Genomic DNA, 15,104 nt, shown 5'->3' on the forward strand with positions numbered 1-15,104 from the left:
GTAACTACATGTCTTCTCCTCTCCAGACCTTTTATTTCGTAGGAGGTGGTACTAAGGAGAGCCAAATTAGAATTTTGGGGAACAGCATGGTAGGTAAACACAGCTTTAGTAGACACATTTCTCCCAATTCATATTTGGGATATGCATAAAAGCAATATATGTCAAGAGAGGTACAATTGCAGAATTATTCTCACATGAACACGGAAGAGCCTGAATGGTACAGCAATGGAATTCTCAGCAAGAGCAATGGACATTTAGGTTCAAGTGAACCTAGCCAATTTGAGCAGGGTTTGCTTCAGGAAGATACACCAATTTCTGCATGCCTGAGCAGGCAGCTCTGCACAGAAAAGAGAAACCGATGTGGCGCCAAGACAAGTTCCACACTCATTGCATCCTGAGTTGTACAACTTGGGAATGATCGTTCCCACATTCACCGTTACCGCCTTTCTTAGCAGACTGCTCATGAATTTGCAGGCTGGGTTTCAAGATGAGGACTGAAGGCAGGGAAAGATGCCATGGAAATGCATTCTCCACCAAAGTCCATTTCACAGGGTAACCATGTTGATAACCTTTTTTTTTAAAATGCTATACAAATCAAATACCTCTAATACCAACAATATAGCTTGTTGCTTTAAAAAAAAAAAACACTATATAGCAATGGTCACTGTTAGATGGCTTTTTAAACACACACATATGGACAGGTTTATCAGTAGAAATAGTTGCCAAGACAAATAGAACTCCATATGCATACGCGTATATCTTAGAAAATCAAATTCAGAGGAGAGCTGGTCTTGCGGTAGCAAGCATGACTTGTCCCCTTAACTAAGCAGGGTCTGCCCTGGTTGCATATGAATGGGAGACTTTATGTGTGAGCAGTGTAAGATATTCCCCTTAAGGAACGGAGCTGCTCTAGGAAGAGCAGAAGGTTCCAGGTTCCCTCCCTGGCATCTCCAAGATAGGGCTGAGAGAGATTCCTGCTTGCAACCTTGGAGAAGCCACTGCCAGTCTGTGTAGACAATACTGAGCTAGATGGAGCAATGGTCTGACTCGGTATATGACAGCAAAGGGTTATTGCCTTCATTTTGCCTGGCCTGGAGGTATTTGGTTGGCCACTGCAGGGCTTAACTTCTGTTCTTATGAGAGAGCTGTCAACCTTCTGCATCTTTGCAAATGCAAACTTGCATTGTGGCTGACATGCATTTCAACTTGTGAGAATCTCAGCTAAGTTTCTAGGCATCACAGATGTGTAGACATAGCATGAAAGAATGCTAGACACCAGTGTTCAAGTCAAGTCATGCTCTCCTATGAACAGGCTCCTCCCATTCCCTATATATCCTTCTCTCTCAACTTGCCATCACATCCACTTGCTATATTCCAAAATAATTAAGTGCTCAGTTCAAAACTGGGGATACCTACGCAAATTACACATCTGTAATGCATTTCAACTTGCAGTACTGGGCAAAATAGTTTGGTCCGCATGGCACCACATCTGGTTTTGCAAGCATAGAGTATCGTTCTGGGAGGAAAAAATGTGCAACAAAATTCTAGTAGAATGTTCCCCTAGGCTGTACGTTTGCCTCCCAGGCAGCGAACTTTTAAAGCTCCCATTTGAAGAATTACCTAAAGACACAAAGTTCATTTAATACCTTGACTATCAGATTAATAGATTCATGTTTCCCTTAAGACAAGATGCTTGAAGTGGCTCAATTTCCTGAGAGAGGCATTAGAACCAACAGAAAGTGTTCCCTCTAAATTTTTCTCATCTGGGTGCAGAATGAGTTTTTTCCTGGGTGGCATTCAGAGAGGGGCCTTCCTGATTCAACCTGAGCGAGATCTAAAATTAACTGAGCAGACATTTTTTAAAGACTTGAGCATGTGCACATGCACACACCTTAGAGGAAACACTACCAACAGATGTATTCTGAAGAAAAGTAAACTCGTACTGAGAGAAGGACCGTGGTACAATATTAGTTGCTGGTGCTAGGAAACTTGAAGAAGAAAGCCTCAACCCATGGAGTCAAACAGATCTCCATGTGCATGCAGCAGGACTTGAAAGTCCTGTCATGGACTAGGAAGCTGTCCCAGTAGGGAAGGTATTAAAGCAGCTTATCCCGTATTGCAAGAACTGTGAATATGCTAAAAATGACCCTTTGGACTGTAGCCCCCAAATGGAATAGGACATTTAGGAAACGGTCTCCAACATACATATACTCAACCCTCTATTTCCATAGCATCACCTCATTACTGGCTCTCACCTGTGCATGTTTCCATTGGTCGTGAAGGACTGATCACACACTGAACATTTATAAGGCCTTTCACCTGAATGCACCAGCATATGGCGATCAAGCGAGCTTGCCGAGCTCAAAGACTTTCCACAGATGCTGCAGGAATGGTCTGTCCCTCCAGTGTCAGTGTTATGCTAAAGAAAGCAACAGGTTTCCCAATGAGTTTCTCATTTACACCATCAAGGACATGTCAAAGTCAATTACCATCTCCATCATCATCCCAGGAGGTTCAATGCAATAGATTTAGTTTGCATGGAATATCTGCATTATTAATTCCTTTAATTCTTCAGCTATGGTTCAGCTTAAGAAGAGAAAATGTTTCAGTGATGAGACACAAACCCTCTTCAAAGATCTGAAAGGCCACCATACAGAAGATGGATAACAACTATTCATTCTTGCCTTCATGTGCAGCACTACTTATTTCACTACTATTTGTACTGTCATGAAATATTTGGAAACATTCTTTAAACAGAGAGCAAAAGAGAAAAGATGTTAAGTGTGGCAAAGCAAAAATCCAGATCAGAACCACAACACAGTGGCAGTGGGTATTTAACCCTCCATTTCTGAGATGTTTCCATGCTGCAGATGCCCTTCCTTGAAGGTTCCATCTGCTGCAATAATATCTTAAGGGCTCACAGCAGTATCAAGAACATTTTTTGGCTGGAAAACAGCATGGAAATAAAGCGTTTAAAATACCCTAATGCCATTGGCAGTATTTTGTACTGTAATATTGCACTTCAGGAGAAGAGTCATTAGGATAAAAAATGAATGCCAAACAATTTCTGGGTTTCGATATGAAAACCAATCAATTATATTGAAAAGTTGGCTATTTATCTTCAGAGTAGGAAGCTACTTTCCAACACAAAATGTTTTTGCCAGCTTACCTGACGAATATGCATAGTCAGCTGATGTTGAGTAGTGCAAATCTTTTCACACAGAGGACATATATAGGAAGACTTATCATCTTTTGTTTCCTATTTTAAAAAGTTAAGAAGCAGTTAAAATCCAAATTTGTTCATAGTGCATATTCAAAAAGCAGATTAAATGTCACAATTTAAAACGTTTGCACTTCACACAGAACATAACTCAACATAAATGTATATGGTTATTAGTTTGACAAATCCTAAAGTAACAACTTTTTCCAAGTTTGAAATCGTGCACTCTAGTTTCCTCAGATGTAAAATGGAAACATTACTTACTTAAGTATAAAGGATTGTGAATATATGCAGCTAAATAACATAAAAACATAACATCAGCCCTGCTGGATCAGGCCCAAGGCCTATCCAGTCCAGCATCCTGTTCCACACAGTGGCCCACCAGATGCCTCTGACAAGCAAGAGGTGAGGGCATGCCCTCTGTCTTGCTGTTGCTCCCCTGCAACTGGTATTCAGAGGCATCCTGCCTCCGAGGCTGGAGATGGTCTATAGCCCTCCACCTAGTAGCCGTTGATAGATCTCTCCTCCATGAATTAGTCCAAGCACCTTTTAAAGCTATCCAAACTAGTGGCCATCATCACATCCAATGGCAGATAATTGCACCGATTATGTGCTGCATGAAAAAGTACTTCTTTTAGTCGGTCCTAAATTTCCTAGCCTTCAGTCTCATGAGATGACTCCTGGTTCTAGTATTGTGACAGAGGGAGAAAAATGTCTCTGTCCACTATCTCTACTCCATATAATTTTATACACCTTGATCATTTCTCCACATAGTCACCTCTTTTCAAAACAAAAAAGCCCCTGATGCTGTAGCCTTGCCTCATAAGGAAAGTGCTCCAGGCCCCTGATCATCTTGGTTGCCATCTTCTGCACCTTTTCCAGTTCTACAGTGTCCTTCTTAAGATATAGTGACCAGAACTGTGCACAGTACTGTACTTCAAGTGTGGGTGCACCATAGATTTGTATGAGGGCATTATAATATTAGCAGTTTTATTTTCAATCCCCTTTCTGATTATCCCTGGTATGGAACTGGCTTTTTTCACGGCTGCCACACACTGAGTCCATGCTTTCAACGAGTTGTTCACCATGACCCAAAGATCTCTCTCCTGGCCATTCACCTGCAGCTCAGACCCCATCAGTGTATATGTGAAGTTGGGGTTTTTTGCCCAAATATGCATCACTTTACACTTGCTTACACTGAACTGAATCTGACATTTTGTCACCCATACTCACCCAGTTTGGAGAGATCCTTTTGGAGCTCCTCACAATCTGCTTTGGATTTTATTACCCTAAATAGCTTAATGTCATCTGCAAATTTGACCACTTCCCTAGTTACCCCAACTTCTAGATCATTTATCAGTAAGAGTATCACTTCTTACTTCCCTCTATTGTGAAAACTGTCCGTTTATTTCCACCCTCTGTTTCCTATCCTCCAACCAGTTACTGATCCACACATGAACCTTATCCCATGACTGCTACGTTTACTCAAGAGCCTTTGGTAGGGAACTCTGTCAAAAGCTGTTTGGAAGTCCAACTATACTATGTCAACCGGATCACCTTTATCCACATGCCTGTTGACACTCTCAAAGAACTCCAAATGGTTAGTGAGGCAAGACGTTCCCTTGCAGAACATGCTGGGTCTCCTTCAGCAAGGCCTCTTCTTCTATATGCTTAACAATTTTGTCCTTAAGTATGCTTTTCATCAATTTACCCGTCACAGAAGTTAAGCTAACTGGCCTGTAGTTTCCTGGATCCCTTTTTGAAAATCGGAATTACATTAGCTACTTTCCAGTCCTCTGGTACAGAACCTGATTGTAGCGACAAGTTACATATTTTTGCTACGAGATCTACAATTTCACATTTAAGTTCCTTCAGAACTCTTGGGTGGACGTCACCTGGCCCTGGCAATTTGTTAATGTTTAGTTTTTCAAGACAGTTTAGAACATCCTCTCTCATCTAAGGGTGTGAGTGGACTGTGGTAATCTGGTCGGTCTGAATTCAGACCAACCCACAGTTCCACAAACTGTTTCGGCCCAACCCCGAACCGGTTCGGCACTCTGAGGGCTGGTGAGAGTGGTGCTGGGGAGGGGGTGAGCAGCACCTTTTAAAGGAAGTAAGCATGTCCTAACCGATACTACTGCTGCTCCAGGCAGTTTGGTGCTGTGGTGGCACTCCGCCCAGCAACCTGTGTGCGGCAGCATGCATGGAGGCCAGGTGAGTGCTGGCACGGATCCACCACTGTACACAGACTGATGGGGGGAGTGCCAGCACAGCAGGAAGCTGCCTGGAGCAGCAGTAGCATTGGTAAGGACATGCTGATTTCCTTTAAAAGGTGCCGCTCACCCCCTCCCCGACACTGCTCTCCCCAACCCTCAGAGTGCCGAACCGGTTCGAGGTTGGGCCAAACCGGGCTGAATTGGTTCATGGAACCTAGTTTTTCACTCTGGTAGCTCTAAGAATGCCCATGGGGAACATGTGGTTCAAAATGCACAGAGGAGCTCTTCCACCATCATCCAATTCCTGCATACAAGAGGAGAACATTATGTACCTGCGGCCCACGACCTGTTCATTGTTAAACCACTAGCCCAGCTTCTTTATGGCACACAACTGGGTCCCTTCCACAGCTTTGCCCCACTGAAATGTGTGCAATCCAAATTCCTGTGGGTAGTCCTCCAAGTTGTGTCTCTAACGCGACTCTGCGCTCGGAGACAGGCCTGATCAAAGTGGAGGCTAGGGTGTGGGTGGCCATTCTCAGCTAGTCTCAGCCTATCCTTTCCGGGCAGATTGAAACAACAGAGCATGTCCTACTTCACTGTTTGTATTACATACACTCTTCCTTTATCCACCATTTGCTATGCAAGTACCCAGGACGTTCGAGCCATACCTATGTCTCCACGCTGCTTTCTGACTCTAAGCACGCTATTACATCAGCATTGCCAGGTTCTGTGCAGCAGCATCCAAAAATCATCAGACATTGGTAAGCAGTAGGTCCAAGCAGCCCTAGTCTGACCTTCTGCTAGCTCCTGTGTGCTACAATGCGTTCATCCAACACAGTGCACCATCCAAAAGACTTATGCTCCTCCCACTTTTTTGTGCTATAGCTTTGTGCTATATATAGTTACATACATAGTCTCACTGTATTTATCACCTAGGCTTTTGCACAATTACCCCTTTTTGTGCCTTTTATCCCTTTATGTCTGGTATGCTTTTTGTTATTTTATGCCCTTTTATGCATTTAAATGCTTTTTAATGTTTCCTTAGGCCTTTTAACGTATCGTTATGCATTATACTTTGCACTGTGTAATCACCCCCTGTATTTTATGCTGGTCTGTGACCATAATAAAGAGAATTGATTTATTGACTGACTGGGTTCACAGAACCACCAGTTGGTCAAAATTCAGACCGACCCGTGGATCATGGTCTGCGCACAGCCCTACTCGAAATGGTCCGTTCTTCAGCCTCCAAGCCTGAGAAGTTCAGTTCTGTAGCAGGTATATTGTCAGTATCCTCTGCTGTGAAGACAGATACCAACAACTCATTCAGCTTCTCTGCATTCTCCTTATCCTCCTTAATAATCCCTTTCACACCCTCATCATCTAAGGGTCCTACCACCTCCCTGGCAGGTTTTCTGCTTCTGATATATTTAAACAAGTTTTGGTTATTCCCCTTGACACTTCTAGCTATGTACTCCTCAAAATCTTTTTGCATCCTTTATTATTTCCTTGTATTTCTTTTGTCACAGTTTATGTTCCTTTCTGTTCACTTGGGCAGGACTTCAGTTTTCTGAAGGAAGTCTTCTTCCCTTTTATAGCTTCCCTTACTTACTCTACTTGTTAGCCACGCTGACATCCTCTTGAACTTGGTGGTATCTTTCCTCCTTCTTGGTATACATTCCAACTGAGCTTCTATTATTATGGTTTTGAATAAGTTCCATGCTTTCTTATTTGACCCAACTTTCCCTTTCCAATTCCTTTTTACCAGTCCCCTCATTTCTGAGAAGTTTCCTCTTCTGAAGTCCAACGAATCTGTGTTGGACTTCCTTGGCAGTGCTCTACTTGCATAAAGGCTGAATTGGATCACACTATGGTCACTGTACCCCAATGGTTCTACAACTCTGACCTCTAGCACCAGGTCCTGGGCACCGCTCAGGAGTAACTCCAAGGTGGCTCTTCACTCTGGTTGGTTGCATGACCAAATGCTTTAAAGCACAGTCATTTAGCATGTTAAGAAATGTGGCCTGTCTCTCAATACCTGCATATGAATTTGCCCAGTCTATGAGAGGGTTACCCATTATTACAGGTCTGTCTGTCTTTGATGCCTCTCTGATTTGCTTCTATGACTCCAAGTCACTCTTGGCCTTTTGCTCCCGAGGGCGATAGCATGTCTCTAGTAACACATTTCCTCTCAGTCCTCATATTGTCACTCATTATGATTCTGTGGATGACTCTGTCATCCTAGATTTTCTAGCTTGTTGGATTGTATCCCTTCTTTAATGTACAGTGCTACTCCAATCCCCCAATTCACCCCTCCCTGTCCTTTCTGTAGTTTGTACCCAAGAATAACAGTGCCCCACTGGTTCTCACTCTACCACCAGGTTTCCGTTATGCCCACTGTATGTTTTCATTAGCAGCCAAGCATTCCAGCTTGCAGAATCTTGGCTCAGGGGTTTCTGGCATTCTTATATAAACACCTATATGCTGAGTCTCTTACCTGGTGCTGGTGTGTATGCTATCTCTCTCACTGTCATCTGACCTTTGACCAGCTGTCATGCGTTTCCATCTGTTCTGCTCATGGTTCTATTCTGGCCCCTTCTGGTTTATCAGAAATGTCTACACCCTTGCACCTTAGGGGATTTTGCTTGCTGAACCAGATACTACCCAGCTCCTGTCAGCTATCCCGCAGGTGTCATGTTAAAAGCTACTCTGCAACTTTTTGGATTTTAAGTGCCAGCAGTCTAGTTCGATCTTGGTTAAAGTGGAGCCCATCACTTTTGTACAGGCTTCACTTGCCCCAAAGTGTATCCCAGTAACAAATCTAAACCCTTCCTCCTGGCACCACAGTCTCATCCACACATTGTTGAGACCCCACATCTCCACTTGTCCCTGCATGTGTAACAGGGAGCACTTCAGACAACGCTACCCTGGGGATCCTGGACCTGAATTGCTACCTAGCAGCCTAACTTTGGTTTCCAGGACCTCCTGACTTCATTTTCCAACATCAGTGCCAATGGTTTTCGAACTTCCTCCACACATGGAACCCTTTTCACATTAATGTATCCACTGCAAACAATTGTGGGGTACTTGGGTGGGTATTAGCCCATAGAGTCAACTGTTGCCATATGCTAAGAGTATGTTCCTAAAATGCATCCAATATCCCCTGCAACTGTGGATCGCAAAGGAAGGTAAATCATGGCAGATAAGCCATCCACTATTCCAGATCCTTGAATAAATTCTGAGGAACCTCAGCATGGCCAGGAACTCATTTTGAAAACTACTGAGATAAGGACATACTATGCAATCTAAACATTAGTTACAAGGCAAGCAGGTTGTGGGGGGAGAGTGCCAAAAGAAAAATTACAACATTGTACAAGGAAAAGAAGAATTTCCTTCACTAGCTGCAAAGTTGGCCAGTTTGCAACTTCCCCCCATTACAATCCGATCGGGATGTTTCTGTAGATTTCTAACAGTAGAAATCTTCCAGCAAAAAAAAGAAAAAATGACACCTATCAACCCACAGGATGCATAATACAAATCATTCCCCTCAGGTAAGGGTACACTTTGCATGACAGCTGCATGACAGCAAAGCAGCAGCATTTCACCCTCAGGTCAGCCATGCCAACTCCCCATTTCAAATGCAAAGGGAGGAGCCACACCCACTGAGAATCAGCCCCACTTCCTGGGCCATGCCACATTTCTGCTTGGAAACAGATCCAGACTCATTCTTTGTAGAGAACTGAAAGGAAAGCCTAATAAGCTCATGCTCTTTTAAGGGGCAAAAGGAGGAGGAAAGAGCAGCAGGGAAGATGACTGAGGGATGCAAGAATGGTTTCAGTATTCAAATAGAGAGCCCAGCTGTAGGCATGACACCTTCCTTTCAAGTGCTTCAATCAGAAATCAAAAGAATTTATTCCGAAGTAAGAACAGAACATCATCCTGTGTTATTTTAAAGCATGCCCTTGAGACACTGAGTCAGACACCAGCCATTCATACCAAGGACGGAATGGAACTCTTGGCTGGAACCAAATTAAATAGCTTTCTCTTTGCCCAATTGTTTTAAATCGCTCATATAAACCAGTGTTCCACAGGAAGGGGCCAGTTCTTGACTGCCCTAGTATATTGCAGCTCGCGTAATTCATCATTTTATATGATAGATGCACAAACATATGTGCATTTTGTTTATTCAGATTCACAGTTCTACTCCAGACTCACCCAGGACCAAGCCTCAGCACTTTTAAGTGTGTTGTAAGACTAATCTATCTCGGTGGGCTGGGCTAACCCCCTGGGGCACAGGATGGGCAGCCTGATTCTGTGCCAATAAGGATAGACAACCCACTGATTTCAATGGAACTTACTCCCAAGCAAGCTGCAAATCTATCTATCCTAAGTCGGCAAAGGGTGTGTGTGAGAAATTCCAATGGTGTTTTAATTTGACAAAATAGTATTCTTTTGCTGCAAGTTGTTTCTTTTCCCCTTTAATTACTCTAAACCACCAGGATGCGACTCTATATCTAGAAAAATAGCCTTATGAAGAAAGTGGTGGTGATTTCCATTCTAAAAAATAGAAATTGAGACAGACAAAACACTTAAGAGAACCAGTACCCAAGAGGTGCTTCAGTGGGAAATGACTTGACTAGCAAGTCAGAGGTTGCCGGTTTCGAATCCCCGCTAGTATGTTTCCCAGCCTATGTTTCCGAGACTATGGGAAACACCTATATCGGGCAACAGCGATATAGGAAGATGCTGAAAGGCATTATCTCATACTGCTCGGGAGATGGCAATGGCAAACCCCTCCTGTATTCTACCAAAGACAAGCACAGGGCTCTGTGGTCGCCAGGAGTCGACATAAGACTTGATGGCACACTTTACCTTTACACAGCACTTACTGCTGCAAAAATGGATGAAGTGTAAAGAGGGTGCACGTAGGGGCATGCAACCAGTTGTGACTCTTGACACAGATCTACTATGTTGTCCCCCAAAAGTTCATGAGTCCACACCTTTCATTTGTCTACTTCCCAGAAAGATGCACATTCTGTACAACAGCAGCAGCAATAGATACAAATATCATCAGGGCAGAGCACAGCCATTCATAAGAACATAAGAACAGCCCTGCTGGATCAGGCCCAAGGCCCATCTAGTCCAGCATCCTGTTTCACACAGTGGCCCACCAGATGCCGCTGGAAGCCACAGGCAGGAGTTGAGGGCATGCCCTCTCTCCTGCCATTACTCCCCTGTAACTGGTACTCAGAGGCACCCTGCCCTTGAGGCTGGAGGTGGCCCACAGCCCTCTGACTAGTAGCCATTGATAGACCTCTCCTCCATGAAGTCATCCAAACCCCTCTTAAAGCCATCCAGGTTGTTGGCCGTCACCACATCCTGTGGCAGAGAGTTCCACAAGTGGATCACGTGTTGTGTGAAAAAGTACTTCCGTTTGTTGGTCCTAGACCTCCTGGCAATCAATTTCATGGAGTGACCCCTGCTTCTAGTGTTGTGTGAGAGGGAAAAGAATCTCTCTCTCTCCACTTTCTCCACGCCATGCATGATTTTATAGACCTCTATTATGTCTCCCCGCAGTTGTCTTTTTTCTAAACTAAAAAGCCCCAGGTGTTGTAGTCTTGCCTCATAAGAAAGGTGCTCTAGGCCCCTGATCATCTTGGTTGCCCTCTTCTGTACCTTCTCCAGTTCCATTCGAGTGTGCACCAGTCTAAGACTCCTCCCAGCTGAGCACTTTTGTCCATCCACAGTGGCTAGCAGATACTTCAGTGAGGTTCAGAAGGGCATGATGGGGGTATCCATCCCTGGATAATCCCTGAAGTCTGATAACCATGGTGCCAGGCAAAGGGGCAGGGATGCCTGTGCTTTTGACTAAGATGACTAGTATTTATCAGTAGACCTTTCTTCCATATATTTCATCCATTTATGCTGCTAGCCTTTGCTACTCTTCCTGTAGCAATGAGTTCTGTAGGCCAACAATGTCTTGTGTGAAATGCTTCCTTTTACCTAGTCCCATCAATTTTAAAGATTTGAAGTGGCAGATTCTCATCTGCTCTGACTGCCACTTTTCCTCATTATGTATATTTTATCACACACACCCTTGCACATGCATGTATGTTCACATATGAGCGCTTGATCTCATCAAGCATTCATATGTGAACATACATGCATGTGCAAGGGTTGTGTGTGATAAAATATACATAATGAGGAAAAGTGAGTGGATAGAGCGGAGCAGACGAGATGATCTTCACTACACATGAAGTTCTTCAAGGACCTCTCATATCTAGTTATTTTATAAACTAACCTTCGGCTCCAGTTTTACTGCAGCCTTGCTCAACGTTGCCTCAGAGCTGAGAGAACAAACATACTGGGAGGAAAATCCTTGCAGCTGTGCTGACCATTTAGATGTTTAATCCCCAGGGCTTTTCTCTGAAATCAGACTACATTTTCCCTGCTGAAGGAAGGCTATCTATTGCCCTGTGCAATGCCATTAATTGTTTCAAAGCCTTGCTTTCTACCGTCTCCAGCCATATGAAACTGGCAAATTAACTAAGGATAATTACTTGCCACCTTGAAAGCAAAGAAGGGGGGGGGCACAATGCAGCTCAGCTTCAGTTGATTAGTATGAGAACTCCAGTTTAATAATAACCCAAGCCCCCCAAAACTCTCTCTAGCACTCACTCGGGGTCTGGGCTGCATACCGCACTAGCAGCGAACCAAATGGAAACCAACTATAAGATGGAGAATTCAGTCTGATCCAGCATAAGTGCACAAGATTTAGCGTAACTTTTTCGAAATCAGCTCAGCTGGACATATTTAAAATGTAGCACTATGCTTCAGGGCTGGAGCTGTGCTGAAAGAAGAGTACTTCCCTAAGAGACAAAATTAGTAGCTAATTTGATAACTACTCTTGACTTTAATCAAGTGACCTGGCACCTCCCTACTGGCAACCTAACTCTTTCAGAGTTTGTGTTAGGCGACATCACTTATTTATTCATTAAGGGCTAAAAGAACCCCCACTTTGTAAACACAGATTAATTTGTTGGACGCGAAGATTGCACACACAGTTTTAAACAGGTCATGGTTTCTGGCTAGCATCAAGTCCTTTGGCAGGTGACAGACACCCCAAAAACATCACACATGCCTTTCTTAATAAAAGGTATGAAAAATGAAAAGTGACAACAGCCAATGACGTATCAATTTAAGAGCCTCATTACCTAGCAAGACTGGTTGGCCCAGATTGCTATTAAACAGTTTCCATCCCTTCCCTTCATTATGCCAGAGATTTGATAATGTAAATTTAAATCAACCCAATATTTTAAATGCCCCTATCTCAATGGACTAAGTATCTACCATTCTGCAATAATGCTGTGTTTACTGATTAGCCCTACAGGGTAGTCTCTGTCTCTCACACTCACACTATCAGCTCACCTGCCTGTACATGTATGAATATCTCAAGGCAGCAAGAAAACAGTAGACCTAACTAGTGCCTAGCTTCTAGATTGGCCTATGTAAAAAACCCTTGCCTTGTTTATTTATTTTTATAACCCAACTATCTCTCTTAATCCCATCACATTTACTCTCTTGATCCAATGCCCAGTGGAATTAAGAAGGTCAATGGCTTTAATAAACTCCCTGAAGCAACACACACACACATACCCCACGCCTTTTTGGACAGATAGCAGCACAGCAGACCTTCTCTACCCAGGGAGTTCAGTAGAGCTGGCCAATTTTGTCCTACTTAACACAATCAAACTGAGACTTTACTGGTCAAATGGAATACTAGCTTACATATCCTAATGCTGCTTCCTACAGAGTATGTTGCAGAATACCATGATGTGACCTTGCAGCATCTAAAAGGTCTAGTTATCCAATGTTGGCTATGCCCAGCCCTCAGGCCAGTAGTAACCCTTGCATGTCTCTCACAGTTTCAGAGTCCTGATTTAGACTCTGGCAAGACTCCTAAGAATGGCAACATTCATAGTTCTCCAAAAGAAAGAAAAAAATAGCAAGAAGTTCAAAGAACATAGGCAACTGATTGGTCCATTTTTATTTATTTTTAAAGAAACAATCCAAAAGCAGGGCAATACCTTTTTTAGGACCAACTAAAATATCACAAAGTAGTGAGCATGCTTTCAAGTTCTCTATAACTCATCTTCAAGCTTTGATGTTAAGAAGTTGTTTCTGATGCTCATGGAGGAGAGAAATTGTAAAGCACAACGACAGATCTGAAAGCATTACAAGGTGGGAGGGAAACAAAATGGCTGGAGTTATATTTGAAAATCTCATGCTTTTGAGGAGCCATCATGACTTCTGAATTGCTGGTCTTAGCAACAGCAAACCTCTTGCGAGTCTCCAACAGACTAGTCTCTGATAATGAGAGGGGATGGCTTATGGGCTGCTTTCAAATGTACTTTATCAATTAAAAGAAACCCATGAGAGCTGGATGGATGGAAAGTGTTCCAAACACTGCCCTCCTCCAAGGGGCCTAATCAATTGACCATAACAGGTCTTCCAATGTATTCAGAGTAGAGCCATGGAATTAACATCTGGGAGTTACAGTTTGGAAGGCAGAAAACACGAAAAGCCTTCTTTCTGCTCTGGAGTCCAACACAGGAGAGGAAGCAATGAGGAGCTGACAGGCAACACAGGAGTCGGGCACATGCAAGCAAGAGAAACACAAGATGTGGGCAATACATTGAACAACTTTCAGCCATTTTGGCTTCCATTGTTACACTTTTTTTCAGCCACTGTGATATTTTTATCTCATGGGATCACTGCTTTTTGTGAACCACCTAGAGCCGCTGGAGCCAGGGGTATATAAATAAAAGTAAACTAAAAGTAAACTGTATCCATCTAACTCTCCTTCACACCAAACATTTTTCAAAGTACGTGTGTGCCCAAGAACAGCCAGGACTGCTCAACCAGAAGTAAAAAGGTCTGTATGAATTGGTTCCTAACCATGCATCAGTTAAGGCGTTCATATTAGCTGTGATGTACAGTTCATGGTGGTATTAGAGGGACGTTTTGCCCTCTAATGCTTTTTATGTAAAATAGGTCTCTTCCTTATTAAAATGTCTAAAATCTTTACCTGGTTCCTCCTACCAATCCGATTTGGAACAAGCGTTTTGGATGGAGATTTGACATTTTGAGTGGCCGTGGTGCCATTTTCAGCTATCTTTCCCAGGCTCATGACAGCTGCCATCATGTTGTCAATGGAGAACAAATCTGTATCTTCTAAACAGTTGGGTAACTCTAGTGCTGCTGTAAAACTGCTTAAGCTTCCGAGTTGGTTCTCTGGAACTGTAAACAGAAACAAAAAAAATCTGTGCTAAGTTACTGAGAGTCAGATGTGTTCAGTAATATGGTCGCAGAAGCCATCATCACCTGTGGGCATTTCATCACACTTCCATTAATAGCTAGAAGATGCAAGGAAGAACAGAGGGGAATAATAGGCAAAGGACTCTGAATGAGATTGGAAACATTTGACTAGTAATGTTTTTAACCAATTAAAATTTCTATAAGGTTGGGGTTCCATGTGCATGATCTGCAAGACTCACCTAATGGATCAGCTAGATTGTGAAATCTGCACACTTTCCTGGAGACCAGTAATGCAGAAACATGCCACAAAATCCAGCCAATCCAGGTCAGAAGTCAATCACACACATCACAAT

At 43.2% G+C, this 15,104-nt stretch overlaps 1 protein-coding gene across 19 annotated transcripts in view; it reads right to left on the reverse strand.

Annotated features, from left to right (window-relative positions):
- RREB1 (ras responsive element binding protein 1) overlaps nt 1–15,104 on the reverse strand; it is a 170,213-nt gene that overhangs the window by 60,851 nt on the left and 94,258 nt on the right. For all 19 annotated transcript variants that reach the window (XM_053244255.1, XM_053244259.1, XM_053244252.1 and 16 more), the window contains 3 exons: nt 14,522–14,733; nt 3,170–3,259; nt 2,256–2,419 (listed from right to left, as the gene is read on the reverse strand). In XM_053244255.1, coding sequence (XP_053100230.1) covers nt 2,256–2,419; nt 3,170–3,259; nt 14,522–14,638 — 371 coding nt within the window. In that variant the 5' untranslated portion in view covers nt 14,639–14,733. The remainder of the gene's footprint in view (nt 1–2,255; nt 2,420–3,169; nt 3,260–14,521; nt 14,734–15,104) is intronic.

The sequence above is a fragment of the Hemicordylus capensis genome, chromosome 4, assembly GCF_027244095.1.
Source record: "Hemicordylus capensis ecotype Gifberg chromosome 4, rHemCap1.1.pri, whole genome shotgun sequence".
NCBI lineage: Eukaryota > Metazoa > Chordata > Lepidosauria > Squamata > Cordylidae > Hemicordylus > Hemicordylus capensis.